At 39.3% G+C, this 15,603-nt stretch overlaps 1 protein-coding gene and 1 non-coding gene across 7 annotated transcripts in view; both read left to right on the plus strand.

Moving 5' to 3' along the window:
- The first annotated feature begins 2,027 nt into the window (after window positions 1-2,027).
- The window catches only part of Nudt13 (nudix hydrolase 13), a 52,623-nt gene continuing 39,047 nt past the window's right edge, over window positions 2,028-15,603 (plus strand). For 4 of the 6 annotated variants that reach the window (XM_023718643.1, XM_023718637.1, XM_004623998.3 and 1 more), the window contains exons 1-3: window positions 2,028-2,140; window positions 9,687-9,779; window positions 14,730-14,869. In XM_023718643.1, the coding sequence (XP_023574411.1) occupies window positions 9,697-9,779; window positions 14,730-14,869 (223 nt within the window). In that variant the 5' untranslated portion in view covers window positions 2,028-2,140; window positions 9,687-9,696. Of the gene's footprint in view, window positions 2,141-6,821; window positions 6,859-9,686; window positions 9,780-14,729; window positions 14,870-15,439; window positions 15,510-15,603 lie in introns of those variants that run through there. The other 2 variants (XM_023718633.1, XM_023718645.1) reach the window with 2 other exon arrangements.
- Window positions 14,983-15,090, plus strand: LOC111818721. Its single transcript, XR_002822636.1, has one exon. It is a non-coding gene; the product is annotated as a U6 spliceosomal RNA (small nuclear RNA).

A 15,603-nucleotide genomic window follows, 5' to 3' on the forward strand; every position in this document is an offset into this window, starting at 1 on the left:
GAATATGTTCAGGCTTAGCTATTCCTCTGGTTGTAATTTGAAGTGTCCCCCCCCCCCAAATTACCTGTGTTGAAGGCTTGGTCCCCAACGTAGCAGTGTTCAGGGGTAGGACCCCTGGAAGGTGATTTCTTCATGAGTATTCTCCTATCATCAATGCATTAAGCCACTCATGGATTCATACCTTACTGGGCTATTGGGAGGTAGTGGAAACTTCAGAAGCGCAACCTCCTTGGAGAAAGTAGGTCCTTGGGCACTCACCTTAGAAGGCTGTATTTTGTCCCGAGCCCTCCCTTTGCTTTCCAGACACTGTGATCTAAGCCATTTTGCCTTATCACACACTCCTGCTCTGCCTTACCACAGGCCCAGAGGCCATGGACTGAAACCACAAACCAAAATAAATCTTTCCTCCTTTAAATTGATTTTCTCAGGTATTATATTGCAGTGACAGAAAGGTGACTGCTACTTATTGTAGCACTTAACTATTAATAGCTACTTATTTTTTAAAAATTATCAGAGCCCAAATTTTTTCCTAAACATTGCCTTTTTTTTTTTTTTTTCTTTCAGCACTGGGAGTGAACTCAGGATCTTGTGCTTGCCAGGCAGGCGCTTATGTCACTGAGCTATCTCCCCAGCCCTTGACTTAATATGTTGTTTCCCTCAAATTTTCTGTGTCTTCTTTAAGGATAATGGGTAGTGAATCTAACTGGTAAAAAGCTTCAGCATATATCTAATGGAAAAAAAATAGCCAATTAGCCATGTGTGCTTTTCCCTCCTATGTAATCTAGGTACATATTAACAATGATATTTAAGATTTAATGACCTTTGTCCCCTATAGTCCAGTCTCCACACAAGGTGATTGTTTTAAAATGTAAATCATGGGCCAGGGAGATAATTCAGCAGCATAAGCACCTGCCTAGCAAGAGCAAGGTCCTGAGTTCAATCTCTGGTACCAAAAAAAAAAAAAAAAAAAAAAAAGGGAAATCATGCAGGGAATGGTGGTGCACACTTTTAATCCCCTCATTCTGGGAGGCTGATACAGGAGCATTGGAAATACAGTTCAGTGTGAAAACCCTCAGTGCTGTGAAAACAGGGTATCATATGAGATCATCTCATTCTCCTGCATAACCCTTTTAGTGGTATCATTTCTCTCCAAGTAAATGCCAAAAACATCACAGCTTTATAAGAATTTAAGAATTGAAGGCCAAGGATATAGCTTAATGGCACAAGCACCTGCCTGGCAAGTGCTAGGTTCTGAGTTAGGAAAAGAACAGGGCAGTGCCAAAGTAGCTTTAGTGTCAGACTGATTTCAGTTAGATGGAATGGAATGCATTTCTGGTCATTGTTCAAGGGATACATTCTACCAAAAGCTCAAATATGCAAAGTCTTCCTGTCCTTATAAATTGACCAGTTTCATAAATATTAGCACTAGTTCTAAAATGGGCATAGCCCTCTTTATATGCCCTGATAACACGTGAATTCTGTGCATGGGGGTGGATTTAAAGAATTTCACAGTTTGTTATTAAAAATGAATTTAAGGGCCAGATAGATAGCTCAGTGCACTAAAGCGCCTGCTTAGGCAGATGCAGGGACCAAGTTTGATCCCAGGAATCACATGCTGTGCCCTGCCCCCGGAGCACACTGAGATGGGGATTGAGACTAGACCTGGTGAAGCACGTCTATAATCCCAGCGTTTGGGAGGCTGAAAACCGGAGGATCACTATGAGTCCAATCTGTGTAGTGAGACCATGTACTAAATACATTTGAAAGGAAGCAAGAGAGTTTAATGCTACTTTTTCTAAAGGCATAGTAGTTTTCTTAATATTAAGATCTTAAATGCTCATGAATTTGATAGTCACACTAAACTTTGCACTTGGAAGACACAGTAGTGTGCCTGGGAACTGAACTACTATTCCCAGAGTGCTTCTCTAGGAGGATTCTGGGAAGTGTGGCAGAAATATGCTTTTAATGATTTAAGAGATTAAATTACATTCCCAGAGCGTGTCTTTAGAATTCTGGGAAGTGTGGCAGAAGCAGCAGTGGTCCCTGCCGGCCAGAAAAACAGTTTAAACTTGAATGTTTGGTGTTTCCTGGTTTCTGCTGATTTTTGAGGCCTAGGAAGTCACCCCCAAAAGAATTCAGAGTGAGTACAGTGAAAAAGAAATCTGTTCAGGTTGTAAATGCAGGGAGGGAGGCATAATTGGACTTGACAAAAGCTCTTGGTTATAGCACTTTACAGTTTAGCTTAGTTTCATTCTCTTGCCAAAACCAGGAGAACAGTCAGTTCTGCTCTTTTGCGGCATTCTCATTAACTAAAACTAATTTTTTTTTTAATATTTCATTGGCAAACTTAAAAATGAAATTTATTAACGTCTCACCTTTTGCCTTAGCAATCACTATCCCCTGTAGGGAATACTTAAGGGGGAAAAGATTATCTTTTAGAATACACACCATAGAGTTTTTTTGTAGAAGCAAGGTCACAGAACCCTTGAAATCTGTGGCAGTGATTCCTCAGTTCTGCAAGATCCACAGTCCCAGAAACGGGTTGGGCGTGGGGATCTCCAAAGGGCTTCCAGGAGACCTTGCCTCTTCACACTGGGATTAACAGGAAGGTTAGAGATGAGCTTTCACTTTTATTGGGATTTTCTTCATGCTTTTGTGCCGCATAACAATCCTTCTGGCAAGATGACCAGGACAAGAAATGTGTGTGAATCGTTTACAGTATGACAGAGGTTCAGAGAAATTGTTATTCCTGAGGACCCTGCCTCCTCATTTACTGTATTAGTTTTAGATAAAAGTAATGTTATCTCTCATATGTATCATTTTTTTGTACTTTTTTGTTTGCGGAACCAGAGATTGAACTCAGGCCCTTGTGCTTGCCAGGGAAGCACATATTTTACTGAGCCATCTCCCTGGTCCCCATTTCTTGTACTTTTAAGAAACAAATAGTTTAGGCTATGGTAATCTACAAACAATTAAGGTTAATTTAACAGTAAAAACAATTTGTTTTATGAGATGAAACAATGGGCAGCCAAGTACAGTGAGCCATAGTTGGTAGTAACAACCACAACCAAATAGTTCTTGCAGTTCAAAGGATCCAAGAACTCACCAAAGGAATTTCTTGTGGCTCGTGGGAAATATGGTGAGGTGTTTCTGGAAATAGTGGCTTAGAAACAGCCTCACTCAGCAGTTAGTCTCAGGAACTATTATTTTCTTACACATTCTTTCTTACAAAGAATATGTATATATAGCTTAAATTTTTTTGAATGTAGAAATAAAGTAAAAATCATAAGTATCCCCTTTCAACCTTTATCTCCTTCCCTTTATCCCACCTTATCACAGTTTAGTATGTGTATTTGAACAATATTAATACATAATTTATATATACTAGAATATATGTTGTAGTTAGGGCTTTCAAGGGAATAGATTTAACATAGGACACAATTTGTAGGATTATTTTATAATACTCACTCAAAGAGTCAAATGCAAAAGAATGCAGGAGATCTCTACACACACTGGAGACCCAAAGAATCCAGCTGAGGGCCTGGTCCCATAGCAGTGTCCTGCACAAATCCTGCTGGAGGCCCAGCGTCTCATGCAAGTCTGTAAAGGATCTGCACTGGGAAGGTCCAAAGGTCTGTGGTGGAAGCTATAATGTCTGTGCCAGCAGGATGAAGGATCTATATTAGCAGGCTGAGGGATCTGCACTGGAGCCAGGAAGTGATGCTGCAGATAAGGACCAAAAAGAATGCCCTTCCAGGCTGGGGAGACAGCTCAGTAGAATAAGTGCTTGCCTGGCAAGTGCAGGGTCCTGAGTTCAATCCCGGTACTGCAAAAAAAAACCACTGTGCCCTTCCTCAGGGAAGGATAACCCAAGCTTCTCCAACAATGAGAATACCTGAGTTCATATCAGGAAAACCAGCATAACAAGCTTTTTCCAAGAGAAACATCAACATACTATCTTCCTTTCCAGTTTTCTCTGTCTCTGTCTTTTTTGAGACAAAATCTTGCTATGTATTCAGGCTGGCCTTGAGCTCACTTTGTAGCCCAGGCTGGTCTCAAACTTGTAACAATCTTCCTGTCTCAGCCTCCTGAGTGCTAGGATTACAAGCATACGCCACCATACCCAGTTTAGTTCTTTTTTATGCTGTTCCCAACAGTCCTCAGGTGGGCCATCCACAGGCAGAACCACACTGATTCAATTCAGCTGGGTATTTCACGCTGACCATTAATTAATCCACCAAGTCTACCCCTGATCCACTTAATAACCAGACACATTTTGTTAAACCATACTCACCAGTGGCAGATTTGTGGAAAGTTAACATGTCTTGATCTATTCAGATTTATGTTAACATAACAATTACATACAATGTTTATTGCACTCATTTCTACTCTAAAAGCAAATATTCAAAGTGTGCTCAAAAGTCAAGGTTAAAACCGCAATACTTTGACTAAAAAACCTGATCACAAACATGCATCTAAAAACTACATTAAAATTATATTAAGAGAACTACTATAATCACAATCCTTGGTTTCCATTAATTTTTAACAACAGTGCAGGGCAACACTTAAACTCTCAAGAGATCTGCATTTTAAACACATACTTCCCTTTTGGTGAAAGGTTCAGGTCTTTTTTTTTTTTTAACAACCATGTTCTCCTCTGTTTCATACTTGTAATCCACAGCTCCACTGGAGCCTTCCCTCTGGTCAAATGCTTCAAATTCCCATCCAGCTGGCTCACCACTCTTAATTTCCAACACAGATCTGGCCAAAAGCCTTCAACAGTAACCATGTCACCATCCCGACAATAGACTGCATTGAAATTTTTCTGCCACCCAGGCAGTCTTTCTAGACACAAGCAAAATGCAGACCAACTTCCTGCTCAAGCACAATATGCACCACCTGGGATCCGGCAGCCGATGCAGTCCTTCTTGATAGAAGCTTCCTGAGCCTCATCCTGACCATCAGTGCTCTGATTTTCTAGGCTTTGACCAGAGCTTCTCATACAGTTTAAAGCCTACAGGGGCTGCCTTTTCAGCCAGTCTCTCAAGACCTTTCCAAACTATTTCCCAAGGCTTTTAAACCATATGATCAGGCAGTGTCACAGTAACGATTCCATTCCTGGTACCAATTTTATTGTAGTCAAGATTTGGAAGGGAACAGATTTAATACAAGAAACATAATTTATAGGATTATTTTATAATACCCCAAGACATGCCTGTAATCCCAGCACTGGGGAGGCTGAGAGAAGAAGATCACTATGAGTCCGAGCTGCATAGTGAAACATTGTACTCATTTCCACTCCAAATAAATAAAGATTTTTTTTAAATAATAAAAAGAAAAATATAATACCCAAAAAAGTCAAATGCAGAAGAGTGCAGAAGATCTCTGCACACACTAGATATCTAAAGAATCCAGCTGAGGGCCTGGATCCCGTGGCAATGTCCTGCGCAAGTCCAGCTGGAGACTCAGAGCCTATGACAATATCTCATGAAAGTCTGTATCAAGGATCTGCACTGGGAAAGCCTAAAGGCCTGAGGTGGGAGATAGAGTCTGCACCAGTGGGATGAAGGATCTGCCCTGGAGCCAGGAAGTGACCTCCAGGTGAGGACCAGAGCTCCACCAAAAGGAAGCACAGCCATCCTCAGTGACAGCAAGGACCCAAGCTCCTCCAGCAATAACAGCTGAGTTCATACCCAGGAAACCAGCACAACAGGGTTCTCCAGGAGAATCAACAGCACACCATCTTCTTCTCCAGTTCTCCTTTTATCCTGTTAGTGACAGTGCTCAGGTTGGCCATCCACGCCCACAACCACAGTGAATCAGTTCAGCTGGCATTATAAGTTGACCATGAATCCATATATGTCCTAGTCTTTATAATTACTTATAATTATTAATTAGAACATGTTGAGCAACCAAATCTTTCTTTTCCCTCTAGTTTAAGATATAACTGACAAATAAAAATTGTATTTACTGAGCACAATGTGATGTTTTGCTATATAGATACATTAGGAAATTATTAAATATCACATACTTGTCACTTTTTAGACATTTAAGATTTACTATATTAGTAATTTTCAAGTATACAATACATTTTTTTCAGTACCGGGGATTGAACTCAGGACCCTGCGCTTGCCAGGCAAGCGCTTACTCTACTGAGCTATCTCCCTAGCCCCTACAATACATTATTATTATCACTATTATTAGCTATAGCCACCATGCAATAAATAGATCTCCAGAAATAATTTATCATAACTGAAGCTTTGTATCCTTTAACCAACATCTCCCCACTACCTCTTGTATTTTTCTTAATGTTGTATTCTGATTGGGTCGGCCAGATAGCTCAGTGGATTAAAGTGCCTGCTTAGGCAGATGCAGGGGCCAGGGGTTCGATCCCCAGGCCTGCAGTGCTGGCCCTGTCCCCAGAGCTCACTGAGATGGTGATTGAGACTGGGCGTGGTGGCACGTGCCTGTAATCCCAGTAATTCTTCCCAAGTAATACAGCTTGGGAAGCTGTAAACAGGAGGATTACTATGAGTCCATCTATGTAGTGAAAACCTGTAGACCCTGTACTAAATACATTAAATAATAATAATGTATTCTGAATAATCTTCTGTTACTACATATGTGTTTTTTATTATTATATTTTCTATTTTTATCAAGTGTATATTATTTCATTTATAATATTTTTATTTATTTTTTTTTTTTTTTTTTTATTAACATTCTTTTTTGCTTTTCTTTTGTTAGTTTTGAGACAGAATATAGCAATAGTCCAGGCCAGCCTTAAACTTGCTGTAGACCTGAGGCTGACCTCAAACTCATGATCCTTCTGCCTCAACTTCCCAAGTGCTATAATTATAAGTGTGTATTATCTTGTGCAGTTTATTAACATTCTTGCACATATTGGTTCCTTCCTAGAAAAAATTACTAGAAGTGAAATTCTTAGGTAAAAGGTGTGCTTATTTAACATTTTAACAAGTATCCCTGCATTAATTTCCAAAAGTATGTACCAATTTACTTTTTCTGAGCTAGAAATACTGACTTTAAATACATTCTTTTCAACATATCACATAAGTTCTTGCATTATTAGAAAATAGGGATTATACATGGCTGGACATAGTGACACATGTCTGATCCTAGCTACTGGAAAGGCTGCGTGAGGCTGAAGCTAGCTGTAATCTACTTTTTAATCAGTTCCAGTCTGATCTGGAACTTTTAGAGTTTCTAGAATATTAACAGAATCTTTTGCATCAAGTTTCTCTCACTTAACAAAAAGCCCTTAAGTACATCTGTGTCACTGCATCCTGTAAGTTTGTTCTTTGTTGCTGAGTAGCATTACGTTGGATGGCTATGCCATTATCATCCACGCAGCAGCCATGAGTATGAGTTTTTCTAGTACTTGCAAATTATTAATATTTTGAATATGGAATCTCTGAATTTAAGTACAAAGACTTTTTAATTGAAAAATAAAATAGGAACCTTACCTTTAATACTGACTCAGAGTGCTTTGCCACCTACGTATCACAGTTTTCTGTGAAAGTTAGGCATTTGTTTTTTTCTCACCTGTTAGGGTTTCTTGAGGCAGGAATTTTCATTTTTTATATTTTTGTGTTCCTTACAAGATCTTGCCTCTCCCAGAACTCAGGAAGTTGGGGCAGGAGGATTGTCACAAGTTAGAGGTCAACTTGAGCAACATAGTGAGTTCCAGGCCAGCTGAACTACATATCAAAACTGTGTCTCAGAAAAAAAGAAGAGAGAGAGAGAGAGACCTTGCCCAAAGTCAGTAGCCAATAAACATTTTGTTGACTCTCATTTGCTAAATATATTTAGCACACAGGTTGCAGTGAAAACTATTCAAGGGTTAGTCATCAGTGACTCATAATTATGTAACCAAGAAGCAGTCCAGAACTTCAGATATTCCCTTGATAGGTTAGTGTCAAAGTTTGCATCTGTTGGGCACAGTTGAAAGGGTGGTTGGCTATTTAACTGTACTGTTTTGGGTTTTTTTTTTTTCACATTTTAAGTGGAATTACTTCACATTTTTGCTCCTAAAATGAAAGTTCCCTTTCACAAGAAATGAAATGCTTACTGATAGGCAAACTAAAAGGAACCACTGGCCTTGGGCTATAGCTCAATTCTGCAGAACTTTCCTACCAGGCATGAGGCTCTAGGTACAATACATAGCACCACTTAAAAAGAAAAGAAAAGAAACCATCTTTTGCATAATGAATTGTTCAGACGGATATTTTTTTTTCTTTCCCAATGAGCTAAAAAAAAAAAAAAAATAGGGATTTTTTTGATCCATATGAATTTTATAGCTGTCTTTTGAAATATTTTTCAAATAGCAATGATTTAAAATTTTTCTTACCTACTGGGTTTCTATCTACTCCTCAGAGGTACGTTGGGTATTATTTACTCTGCGAAACTTGGCTTTGTTACTTTGGAGATAGCCCAGGCTTGTTACTTGGTCTATTTAGAGTAATACTAGCTGCAATAACAAACACATACAGAATTTCAGTGGTCAAGGGCTGGGAGTATAGTTTAACGGTACAACCCTAGCTGAGTATTCATGAGGCCCTGGGCTCAATCTACCACCAGAATATAAACAAAATTGAATTAAAAATTTAGTGGTTTAATGTAGAAGTTTTTATTATCTTTTGTGGTGCTTAAGATTAACTAAGTCCCTGTACCTGCCAAACCACACTCTACCACTGAGCTACTTCTCCCAGCCTCTAATCAAAGTTTATTTTTCATTCACTTATTTATTTATTGGATATAGGGTCTTCCTACACAGTTCAGACTCATAGTGATCCTCCTGTCTTAGCCTCCCCAGCTCTGGAATTACAAGCATGTGCCACCTAGCACAGCATGTGGTACTGGGGATCAAACCTGGGTCCTTGTGCTGGCCAGGAAGGTGCTTAGACAGTTAAGCTATCACCCCAGCCTCAAAGTTTATATTTCACTAACAAATAATCCAGTGCAGAGGGTCTTAGGTTAGTGGGTGACTTTTGTCCATGTGTGAATCAAGGACACAGGCTTCTCTATCTAGTAACTCTATCTTTTCCTTTGGTATTTTCTAAGTAGAGGGAAAAAAGAGGGTGAATATAGTATACTCCCTCCTATTTTTTTCTCCTTGTACTGGGGTTTGAATCCAGGGCCTTTGCACAGAGCTCCATTCCCTGCTCTTATTAAAATCTTAAGACATGTTCTCATTAAATTGCCAGGGCTGGGCCCAAATTTGCATTTCTCCAGCCTCAGCCTCCTAGAGTGTAGGATTACTGGTAGGCGCCACCATACACCAGTTTATACCCACTCCTTAATTGCTTCAACCTGGAATGGATACACATCCTCACCTAGATACAAAGGAGATGGAGGTCAGTGCCTGGACAGCCACCTCCCACTAACAAGTCTACAACATGAGAGAGGAGTCTATATTTTTTGTGGATAATTTGATGATTCTCACAACTTACTAACATGACAACACAAGTTTCAATTCCAAAGGTTTGGAAAGAAGTATCAGTTAATGGTAGAAATGCAATGGAAAAACCTAATCACTTAACTCCTATTTAGTTTCTCTTTTCTTAGTTTTGCTACATGATCCTATCCTGGCTTAAAATATAACTCCCTTGGTGATTCATTACTTTAAATTGCATACTATGACTTTTTAAGCTCCTTTTCTTTTTCTCTAGGGACCTGGTAATGTCTCTTTATTGTGGAATAGCTTATAGAAGAAAAATTTCACAGGGCTATAGGTTGCTGTCAACCTACGTAACTAAGGCACGGTGAGTTTTGACCAACCTGAGCTCCACTTGGTATCTTGTTCTGTTATAAAATTGAACTCTCTCAAAATCCTGTATCAAAGATGTGTGATAGAATTACCCATAAGGATGATCATTGTATATTGCTTATAACTGAAAAAAAGTTGAACAAAGTTTCCTACAATATCTAAAATACTTAAAATAACAAGACTTTAAGGCTGGCCAAATAGCTCAGTGGATTAAAGTGCCTGCAAGCAGGCACAGGGGTCGGGGGTTCTATCCCTGGGCCTGCCGGTCTGGCCCCGCAAGCTGAGACAGCAATTAAGAACGGGCGTGTTGGCACGCCTGTAATCCCAGCACTTGGGAGGCTGTAAACAGGAGAATCACTAGGAGTCTGATCTAGTAGTGAGACCCTGAACACCCTGTAGACCCTTCCCTAAAATACAGAAAAAAAAATAATAATAAGACTTTGTCTTTTCTGCTGTGGTCCCCTTAGTGCATAATACAGTGCCTGCTGTGTAACATTCACTGAAGAATTGCTGAATGAAAGCACAATAAGGGAGAGATTAAAGTACATACACATAATGGAATAGTAAATGCATTAAAAGCTATATTGAATGCTATTTCATGAAGTTTCCTGAAAATACTGGGGATAACTCCAACATCCGCCCCCAAAACTAAACCTCAAAGATGGGAGACTAGGGTAAAAAATGGGACTGGGTACACACCTTAGCGGTCTAAATGTCTGCCTGGCAAGCCCAAGGACCTGGGAATCAATCTTGGTACGACATGCAATGCTGGCCCTGCCTTGGTTGTACCCTGCCAGCCACCAAGACCAAGCATGGTGGTGGTGGTGTACACCTGTAATCCCAGCACTGGGGTGATTGAAACTGGAGGATCTCTATGAGTCTGAGCTGCGTAGCAAGACCCTGTACCAAATACATAAATTTTTAAAAAATAATATATATAATATAATTTATATAATATAAACATTAATTTTGATATGAACTTAACTATAATATAAATATGAATATATAAAACTATGTGGTGTTTTATGTGGTATAAACAGTAATTTTATTATAAAAATGGTTAATTCATATGTGATATATAATTTACATATGACAATATATAATATATTACATGTGGATAACAACAGTACAGGAAGATGATAAAAGGCTTTTTTGTCTAATCCTAGAGACTTTTTTTTTTTTTTTTTTTGTATTTTAGGAAGGGTCTGCAGGGTGTTCAGGATCTCAGTACTAGATCGGACTTGTAGTGATCCGCCTGTTTACAGCTTCCCACGAGCTGAGATTACATGTTCACGCCCAGTCTCAATTGCCATCTCAGTGCGCCCTGGGGGCGGGGCCAGCACGGCAGGCCCAGGGGATGGAACCACCAGCCCCTGGCCTGCTTGCAGGCGCTTTAATCCCCATTTTCAGATGCCCCGAGACATTTGAAATCACTAGCCTTCTTTCATCTAGTTATAGAGTGTAAATTTATACAATCTGTGTGTTGTGGCCCAAGAAATGAATTCTCACCATTAAGCTTAGACTGGCAGTACCTCGGGGGCACCTTGCGAGTGCTCGAGTGCTCGTGTGAAGCCGTTCAGGAGCAACACATGCACAACCAGGATTTCCCACGGCAAAGGCCGGCCAGTCTTGAGGGCACAGTTCAAAACTTAGCCAGTACAGAAGCATAGAATCCTTCACAAGCAAGAGTAAACAAGAAACAGAATTACAATATTTATTTTAGGTATTGATACACATGTTTCCTGTGCTTTTTCAAACTGAAAATTAAAAAATAAGAACAGAATTATTGATTAAAGTGTAACAAGTATCTTGAAGAGGTTAATTACATTTGTAAATTGTTTTAATATTTTTATTTATTTTTTATTTTAGTATTTTATTTATTTATTTGGTACAGGATCTTGCTATGCAGCTCAGATTTGTAGTGATCTTCCTGTCTCAGCCTTCCCAGCACTGGGATTACAGGTGTATGCCACCATGCCCGGTCTTGGTGACTGGCTCAGTACAGCCAGGGTTCTAGGGGCCTGCACTGCATGTGGTACCGGGGGTCAAACCCAGGTCCTTGTGCTTGCTAGGCAGGCTCCTAGACCGTCAAGCTACCACCCCAGCCCCAGGTTAAGTATATTTAAAGTGAAGCCAAAAATAAAAAAAAAAAATTTTTAATGAGTCAAAATCATGAAAAAAGCAAAAAAAAAAAAGTTTGTCAGTAAATAATGATGTAAAAGTCTTTAGAAAAAAAGGCTTGGTCTGGGGAAATAGCTCTGCGATCTAAGCGCCTTCTTGGCAAGAGCAAGGACCTGTGTTCCATCCCCAGTACTGCATGCTAGGCAAGCCCCACCCGCCTCCCAATCTGGGTGTGGTGGTGCACACCTGTAATCCCAGGGCTGGGGTGGCGGAGAGAGGACCACTATGAGCCCGAGCCACACAGCGAGAGCCTGTACCAAAGAAAAAGAAAAAAGAAAAAAAATAAATAAAAAGGATTCAGATGAGCAGGCATGATTGACTCTAAATATAGACTGCAAACAATGTTCATCTCTGACTGGTGGGGTTGCTAATGGTTTTCTTTCTTATAAAAATTGGCAATTATATATTCTACTTAAAGAATGACTTTTCACTGTTATAATAAGAAATTAGCTAAAGTTTAAAAATAAATATTTTCAGCCTTGATAATCAGTATAGTGGTTTTCATGCTATTTTAACTAAAAGAAGAAAATGAATTTTTAAAGAATTTCTTAAAAAAATAAGTATTTTTATAAGGAAGAATGTATGAACTTTTAGATCTCAGTTCCAGTTCCAGTGATACCCTGTGTTTAAGACCTTAACCTGTATGTTTTTGTAGGTGTTTTGCTTTTTAGGGTCATTAGGGCAAAGCACAGGTTGTACCACTGGCTCTTTTACGAAGGCAGCCGTGTTTGTTCTATTGTGTATATTTGGTAACTTCTGAGAGGCACATCTCTCTCCTTTGTTATACATCGAGTCTTTGCCCCAGGTGGCTCTAGTCACTCAAAATGAGTTTAAAAATACCAGGAGTCTTAAAAGATCAAGTTTCTTTTGATTTCTATTTATAAAGACTTCATTGCAGCTCCTTTGACTGCACAGTCAAAATAGATTCCTAAAGATGGCTGCTGGAATTTGCTATTTTGCTTTTTTTTTTTCTGGAACTGGGGATTGAACTCAAGCCCTTGCATTTGCCAGGGAAGCATTTATTCCACTGAATCATCTCCCCGGCCCCTGCTTTGTATTTTCATTTGTACCAACTGTGCCTATGGGTGTTATGTACATTCACAGATCCTACCCAAAATATCTGTAAATTATATTTTCCATTACATAACAAAATATGCAAAAACAAAACAAAATATGCCATATTCCTGAGATCCTGTTTTAGAGCTTTTGAAGGCAAAAAATGGTGAATCCTAAGCCCCAACAAGTTTATACTCAATCTCTACTGAATCACATGGACCCTGATTTTATTCTCAAAGCTCTTTTTTTTTTTTTCTTTTCAGAATCAGGGATTGAACTCAGGCCCTTGCACTTGCCAAGGAATCACTTATTCCCCTGAGCCATCTCCCCAGCCCCAAGATTGTTTTTTGTTTTTTGTTTTTTGTGGGTTTTTTGGTGGCCTCAGGATTCCTTCAGGGCAGGTCTGGTTTGGCTTGAGGATCTGGGAATCAAACCACAGCATCCTGAGCCTCACTGCTTTGTTTCAGCAGGCACTTAAACCACTGACCTAATGGGCAGGCCCCCAAAGATGAGGGGGCTGAGTGTGTTTAGAATTATTATTATTATTATTATTATTATTATTATTATTTTCGGAACAAGGGATTGAACTTAGGCCCTTGCACTTGCCAGAAAAGCGCTTATTCTACTGAGCCATCTCCCCGGCCCTCGAAGCTCTTAAAAAGAAAGGTCACCCTTAAAGAGTGATAGAAAAAAGCCTAGAACTTGCTCTATCATTATCTCTTATTCAGAAACCAATAGGAGAATGTTCTTTTCCACATTTCTATTTTGGCTTCTGGAAATACTATCCTTATTAAGTAATTCAAGTATAGGGTTCGTGAGTGGTTCCTTCAATATAGATAAGTTAGGGGTGGGGCAGTAAAAGGAATGAAGATGTGTTATATATAGGTATCAACTCTACAATGCTGGAATCCTTATGTACTGCAAACATATACTAATAAAAAAATGTTTGATAGATAAAGTCTGGGTGTGTTGTGCCCATCTGTAATCCCAGCACTTGGGAGACAGGTAGGAGGATCACTGTGAGTTCAAGGCCAGCCCAGGTTACAAAGTGAGTTTAAGACTAGCCTGCACTACAGAGTGAGGTCCGGTCTGAAAAAGACAAAGAGAGGATCTAAGAATGTCCATGTTGAAAGGTAGACATTTGAGAGAAGGGTACATTGAAGGTAAAACACATTCCTAGTCTTCTCTAGATTGAATGAAAGTTGCTAAAGGTATACATAGTGTTTACTACCATCTCCAAGATTCCATCACTGATTTTGCTATCATTGTACTTGTTTTCCTTTCACTCCACTGCCTGTAAATTCTTGCCTCACAGTGTAATATTGGCAAAGTACCTTGAGGTTCAATTCAGTAAATATTTATTACCCTTGAAGTTCAACCCAATAAATATTTATATTGAATTGAGCCATTCAACCTGCTAATTACTAAGCATGCAGGCAGAGAAAGACAGACCTTGCTTTTAAGGAGTTCATAGTCTTTCTAGGGAGATAGAATGGTATTGGCCCATGAAGAATGGGCAAGGTGTGTTGTAGGATGAAAGAGGGAATGGGTGACTGCCTGGCATCACCACGCATCATTTTCGGGGCAAATGAGAATATAAATAAATAAAGGGAAATAATAGTAGTAGAAGGATGCAGGAGCACAGTTCTCAAAAATGGATGCTGTACAACTGAGTGTGGTCTTGTAATGGCTTATTTCCCCAATACAGGTATTTATTTGAGCTGAAAGAAGATGATGGTGCATGTAAAAAAGCCCAGCAGGCAGGAGCATTTTACCTCTTTCATAGCCTGGCTCCTCTACTTCAGACAGCAGAACATCGATACCTGGTACCCCGGTTCAGCCTCCTAGGTAAGCTGAAAGTAGACTAGAGGCCCCTGAGCTGAATCCAGCACATGCTGCGCCCCTGAGAAACAGCTTTGAACTATGTAGAGTCCAGATTTTTTTTAATTTTAAAGAGAAAAGTGCTCGCTTCAGCAGCACATGTACTAACATTGGAACAATGCAGAGAAGATTAGCATGGCCTCCTGCACAAAGATGCCATGCCAATTTGTGAAGCGTTCCATATTTTTTGATGAAAATAGGCAATATAACAACCATTGTTAATTTGCTATTATCATTTTGAAAATCTGTAACATATGTATTGTTGTATGTTACCCTGTTTCTGTCTTTGCTTCTGCTATTTGTTTTTGCTTTTGTTTTTACTCTTCAAAGTTAAATTTAAAAAAGAAAAAATTCAAAACAAGGTGATAGAAGGGTCCCAGTAAATTAGCTTAGAGTCCAGATTTTTTCAAATACCTTCTGAATCTTCAGCTTATGTAACTGCTTCAGCCAATTAATAATTTATTTTGTGAAGCTTAGTTGCCCAGTCAAATATATTTGGTGATGACATAAGCCACTCGTGCCTCAACAAAACTGCTATCCAGATTAGACTTGCCGCATGCATTATATTTGTTTACATTGCCTACGACTGCTCTTGCACTGATGGCAGGTAAGCAGTTATGACAGAGTGCATGATGTGTATGATCACAAAACCTAAGGTAATTACTATTTCTTTTTTTAAAAATCATTTATTTATTTACTTT

This window comes from Octodon degus, unplaced genomic scaffold (assembly GCF_000260255.1).
Source record: "Octodon degus isolate 3935 unplaced genomic scaffold, OctDeg1.0 scaffold00005, whole genome shotgun sequence".
Taxonomy (NCBI): Eukaryota; Metazoa; Chordata; class Mammalia; order Rodentia; family Octodontidae; genus Octodon; species Octodon degus.